The sequence below is a fragment of the Trachymyrmex septentrionalis genome, unplaced genomic scaffold (assembly GCF_001594115.1).
Source record: "Trachymyrmex septentrionalis isolate Tsep2-gDNA-1 unplaced genomic scaffold, Tsep1.0 scaffold22, whole genome shotgun sequence".
Classification (NCBI taxonomy): domain Eukaryota; kingdom Metazoa; phylum Arthropoda; class Insecta; order Hymenoptera; family Formicidae; genus Trachymyrmex; species Trachymyrmex septentrionalis.
In genome coordinates, this window is record NW_017305375.1 from 6,273,112 (window position 1) to 6,279,613 (window position 6,502).

General features: G+C 29.5%; 1 protein-coding gene across 1 annotated transcript; it reads right to left on the reverse strand.

The window, feature by feature from the left end:
• Window positions 1-66: 66 nt before the first annotated feature.
• Window positions 67-3,874, reverse strand: LOC108748365 (FAST kinase domain-containing protein 5, mitochondrial). The gene is made up of 7 exons (XM_018486481.1): window positions 2,709-3,874; window positions 2,473-2,634; window positions 2,239-2,397; window positions 1,882-2,113; window positions 1,676-1,759; window positions 1,297-1,596; window positions 67-141 (listed from the first exon to the last, which is right to left on the reverse strand). Exons 1-7 carry the CDS (start codon window positions 3,716-3,718, stop codon window positions 67-69), a joined length of 2,022 nt encoding a protein of 673 aa, XP_018341983.1. The 5' UTR covers window positions 3,719-3,874.
• Between the last annotated feature and the right edge of the window lie 2,628 nt (window positions 3,875-6,502).

The window sequence follows — 6,502 nt, forward strand, 5'->3', positions numbered from 1 at the left end:
TTTTCCTAATAAAAAATGTACAGGATGTCCTTCTGAGACATTATTATGTTAAATAGTTTTAGCATATTATTTCATAATAAGACTTTTGATGTATGTACATTTTTCCTGTGGCGATTGTGTGTCCCAAGTCATATATGATATCTGCAAAAAAAAAAAATAAAACTTACGTTATCTGTAGTATAATTAAAGTTTGTTATTTAAATCACTTTAATTAAAAATGCGAGCCAACACAGGTTAGGGTGTGAAGTCGTATACTTTTGATACACTACGTCGGTTTGTGAAAGTCAATTTGTCTTTTTGATTTCTAATGAAAGAATTCAGTTTGTTTAATCCCACATAAATAAGACGAACTGCTGTTATTTTTGAAAAATCATTGAATTTTTCTGATATTGATGGAACATAAGGTATTATAAAAATGTAGTAAATTTTTGCTATTCTTCGTTATTCGTGTGAGTTACATCGTTATTCTGATTTCTAGATTTTTTTAAACAATCTCTTTTTGATGGTGTTACAAATAAGCTCCAAAGAATATCCGTTATTTAGTAAAATGTTGATTATTTTATGGAAAATTTAATTCGTGAAATTTTGAATGTGATAACATTAACACTCTATCCGTTAATCCCGTAATAGTACCTATTTTTTGACTTAATTGACATGAAAAATAATTTAAATATCTTGAAGAGGATGTAGGTTTTTGATATCAATTGTAAATCAGGTTTTTGTCTTCTTTGATTAAAGTTAGGTCTAAAAAATTTAATTTATCCCCATCAAACTCTATAGTGAATTTTAATCTAGACTCATATTCATTAAAATTTTTTAAAATTATATCAATATTCTATTTTTTAGTGGATGTCATCAACATACCTATAACAAAAATTTAATATGAACGGTAATTTTTCATGTGTAAATTCTTCTAAATCTTACATCACAAGAACCGCTGCAATTGGTGATAACAGAGATTCCATAGAAACGCCAAAAGATTGCTTATAAAACCCATCGTTAAAGCAAAAATAAGTGGAATCATATATATAATTAGTTATATTGCACATCACTGTATTTGCATTATATAATATTACTATTATATAGCATAACTGAATATTATAATTAAAAGAAATGTTTAACTTATATAACATAACTTCGTCAACACATAGAATTTGATTAATCGATTTTTTTTGAAACTTGAAACTTATATCCTTAATGTTCAGAAAAATAGCGTTTTGTTTATAATACATTTTATTTATAATATGCATTTTTGCGTTCCTAATATATTGATATATTTATTTCGTACAAACTTACCATGACTGGCTTGTAGCCAATTATAGACAACTGTCTCATTTTTGTAGCTAACGCTCCAGTAGGTCTATTTTGACAATTCCTTACTAATAATCCATGATGTCCTATAACGAGGGCAATCCACCTGACATTATTTGATTTCTCCTTGTCCACTCGTTTAATATCAGTCTCTTCAAATTGCGAAAAGTATTTCTTTGATGGCATAAGCTGATTTTGCTCGTTTAAACATAAAACAATGTCCTGTGTTATAAAATATGGTAACGGACGAATTATCGATATGTCCGTCTTGTTGTTGAACAACTCCTATTTAAAGGTAAGAATATTTTATGAAATAATATACACGTAAAGGAAAAGATTAGCTTTTAGGCAGTGGTATATGTACCTGACACGTTGCCAACACGTCCGAGAAAAGCATATTCGCCTTAGTCGAGCTTAAATTACTCTCTAGATAGGGATTTAAATATTTCTGTGTAATTATAAAATTTATTAATAAGTATCATTTTTCATCGAACTTATATACAAATAATTTGATCATAAATAATTTATTTATGTATTATATTTAATAAATAATTGATTTTTTTTGCGTACCTTTTCTAGAGAACTTTTTATAGTAGGTTTCAGAAATGGTCCATCGTATTCGGGTACTTCTATTCGAAGGCTGTAATCAAGTACGAGGTATTCGCGCGAAATAGAATAGTAATTCCCCCCACAGAATGTTTTAGACACGAATTCAGGTGCCATGATGTATCTGATTAGATCCAGGGGAAATATACTTTTTGTTGCCAAATATCCTAGAATACGTGCAGCTATAGATGGATACCTGTCATGAGAAACTCTTGTAAATATCTTTAAAATGGAACAACTCTTTTTTTTTCTAAAAAGCAGAAAAAAGAGAATATGATTTTTAAATAAAGTTTTAAAAATTATGTTATTATTGGATAATACTTCTGTATCTCGAATTGTCGAGTAGTATTCCAAGTAGTCCTCAATTCCTCGATCACGTTCTGGTAGACACTATTGCTTGAATCGATATCAAGAATAACAAAAGAATAAAGGAGTCTTTCAAAATCCTTCAATCTCGCAATCTTTAATTCCTTATTTAATCTGGAATTGTATCAGTCGTAAGCATTGCTTATCACAAATATTAATGGCGACTGCAAATGTAAAAATAAAATTTACCTTGTGATTATTCTGTCCATGAGCTCTTCGTTGTACACAGCAATTCTTCCACATGCTTGCGCGATATGTGTTAAAGATGACAACGTGTAATGTGGCTCGTATGGCGTCAAAGCTTTCAATAAATCTAGAAGCGATTTTAACTGTGTAAGATTTATGCTATATCTGTAAATAGAGTATTAAATATGAAATCAACATTTGCAAATCAGTGAATATTCAACACATCAAATTTATCTTACCGTACTAATTTTATAATGCTTCCGATGCTTACACTATGCATTTCATTTATTTCAGCTATAGATCTTTGGATGATATAATTCAGAAAATCTGCGCTTTGAATTCTCGTACTAGTCTTGAAAAAACCCAATGCTGCTATACCTAGCTCGTTGATCGACAGTTCATCCTTGCACTGTTCCAAATGATACTCAAACTCATACATATTCATAGGTGGCTTCCGGTGTACATTAAGAAAAAACAAAACCTGAACTAATTGCTGAGGACTAAGTTTTTGAGGTTTATTGCCTATCTTCCTAATGGAATACCACATGTATTGAGAAAAATAACGGTTAATCCCATGTGTCATCTGATATATTATGTCACAGAGATATAATGTCTGCTCTATTGGTAAACTTAACTTAAAGAAACGCTTCATACACTCTTTATCTATCAATTTACAGAGATTGATGTAGAAGTTACAGTGTTTCATATAATTGAACAGTACCAGATGCCGCATTATAGTCATCAGTTCGTCGTTGGTCAACTTTTCTATTTTTAGTTTGCTGAAAGCTTCCATATATTGGAGTAACTCTATCTTCTCTTCATTATTATAAGAAAAGTTATAGGACAGTTTCTTTACAGCGGATACTATTTCAGCGTTCGTCATCAAATTCCAATCCTGTTCCAGGATTTTCAGTGCTTCCTTGTTTGTGACATAAGCATACGTCGTGCTCGGCCGCATCACTAACTTTTTATATTTCCACGAGTTCATGAAAAAATTGTGACCGTACACATTTTCTCGTATCTTTTCTGGACCACTGTTCTCGTTCTCGTTCTTATTGCCGATGTCAGGAGTGCTAGCGTGTACTCCCAGGATTTTTTCCGAATCGATACGTGCCACGGTCGAAGTACTATACTTATGCTTTGGTAAAGCACCGTACATCCAGTGCACGAAGTTGCTATTGTCAGAACCTCTCAATAACATCGAGTACACGCTTCGCAGACGACCTAACCGCTGCATGAGCACGCTCATCGTGAAAGCCGAGTAAAAAGATGCTATTCGTTGAAGACTTTCACCATGAATTATTTCATTAACATTAAAATTTAAGATATTCGTCACAAATTTCCAGAGGTAGAGTCTTCCCTCGTTTTTATTCTATCTTGCTTTTCACTGATTGTTGGAGGTTAAAATTACTAGTACATCCGAGAATACATCTTACTTTCCACTGCAAATTTGAGGTTAGAATATATGTAATGCATACACACACACGCGCACGCTCACACACACGAAACCTCTCGACCTGACATCTTGTATATAAAATGTGAATTTCATAACGCAATTGCGCATCCATCTTGAATTGCGCAGTTTTACTTATTTTTTTTTTAAATGTAGATTTTTTCCAAACATTGTCTCTCTCTTTATAATGTTTTTTAGATATCTTTTAGCATATATTTATGCAATATTTGGATTCCTACTGAATTAATTTTTCATTTACTATGTCAAAAAAATAATAAAAATAATAATGTATATTTGTATATAAATAACATACCAATAATAATCACTATATATAGTCACTACATTAGTTACATAATAAAACAAGCTTCATTTCTTGAAAAGATTTACAACTTTCATAGTAAATAATTTAAATAGCTAGCTTCTTATTTTACAAAAATACTTCTATTGTTCTTATTAAAAAATATTTTAATAATTTTATAAAAATATAATAATTATTATATAAGAAAAAAAACTCAAATCATTTTTTAAAAATTAAGTTAATAAGAATAGGATTACGAGCTAAGTAAGGTTTCGTCTATATTATTATATAAAAATTTATATACAAAAAATAAAAAACAAATTTTTCCGTATATAAGAAAATCCATTTCCGAAAGTTTTGTGTCTCGATGAGTAATTTAAAAAGGTAATTTAAATTTTAATTAGGCCTTTTCTCTGTTCCAAACACATTAAATAAGTTCATAAAAGTAAACAACCCAGCAAACGAGAATGGATTGAAACGAATTGAAATGGATTCAGATTTTCAGAAATATTAATTCACGAATGTTAAAATGAATGCTTTTCAATTCTGAATGCATTTTTATTCATTTATAGGAATTGCATAGAGCATATCTCTATGCCTTTCAATCTAAAAATAATATAGCTTTTCCTGTGCATTGTGAATACTGTTTAATTCAAAATTTTGAATAGGAAATGCAGTTTTTCAATTCAATTGCATCCAATTGAATCCAATTAAATCCAAAAAAAGTATTCGCTATTTAAAATACGCGCATTTGGATAGAAAAAAATTTCAATCCATTTTAATTCATTCTCGTTTGCTGGAAAAGACAAACCTTTATCATACCAAGATGTGGTGTGTTAAATTTCTTGTTTTGATTATGAGACAAGTTATGTCGATCAAAAGAAGAGATTATGTTTACAAACGAGAGTTTATGAGTACTCTTCTGATATTTTAATAAAGAACTGGAATCTCCATCAGTTATTTCGGACCATCGTATTAATTTCAATCATGATTTTAATTAGAAGAAAGTTAAAATTTTGGATACAGAACCATTTTATAATAATATCAGAAATAGTGCATATAAAGAAATTACAATCTCAAGATTTAAATAAACAAACCGATATGTAGTCTTTATTCGACATATCTATATCTTCCCATACTACAGTCCCATACTGTAGTATGTTCCTTTCCTTAATGCTTTTTAGTATACTTCCTATTTTCACACTTTTCCTACCTAGCGTCTTATTCTCTCTTATCAGAACAGTCATTTTCGATATATAAAAAATTTGATTTCTCTTACCTAAAAAACTGAGTTTCTTTTAGCAAGATAGTTCAAGACGCCGTTTTCGGATAATTTATTTAAAAAATTTTGCGACGAATTACAACCAATTCTTCGGATTGAAATTTAGTCTTTTTAATTGTTGAACGTGTGTGTTATTTTGATTACAATAAACTCCGAACATTATCCCAAGCAGAGCAGAGCACGATAACGTTAAAATGGTATTAAAATAAATCGGAAATGATTGAGAAATGACTTTTAATGATCATTTGGATATCATATTGATTTGTTATTTTGTTTGGATGCTTTTGGCTACTTCCGCTTGACTCCACTTTAAAACATCCGTTGCATACTTTACTTTAAGACATCCGTTGACGACTACAATAGCAATTTAATAATATATTTCTTTGGAATTTATTGTTCTTAATGTTATAATCAGAGCGACGATATTAATTAATATCGTTGGAATTTTAAAATTTGTATATTGTTAACATTAAGAATGATCTGATTGGATTGTCAAAACGTATATTCTAATAAATTTTCTGTTTGTTATTTAATAATATAGTATTAAGACCTTGCTTGGCTCTATCAAGATCTTGCTTAGCTCTATTCTTATTATTATATTTTTTTTTTTTTTTAATTAATACATTGATAAATTACAATATCTTAAACTCAATCTTCAATAAGTTTGAAGAGCATATAAATTTGTTTGATTAACGTTTAATCTACTACACAAAAAAGACGATAAAAATAATGTACCTAATAACAAATGTTAATAGCGCGATATTGTGGTAAGGCATCGCAGGCTTCATTTCTTCAAAAAGATTCACAACTTCCACAGCAATAAATATATCGATGATGTGATCGAAGTTTATTAGCTGTTGTGCGATGCAAATAATACACGTTTAATAACTACTGCGCCCATAAAACATAATATAACAAACCTCCTTTTTTTATCAAGTATGTACATATACTTTATTTGAAATATAATTGAAACATAATTTTGAACAACATATATATATAT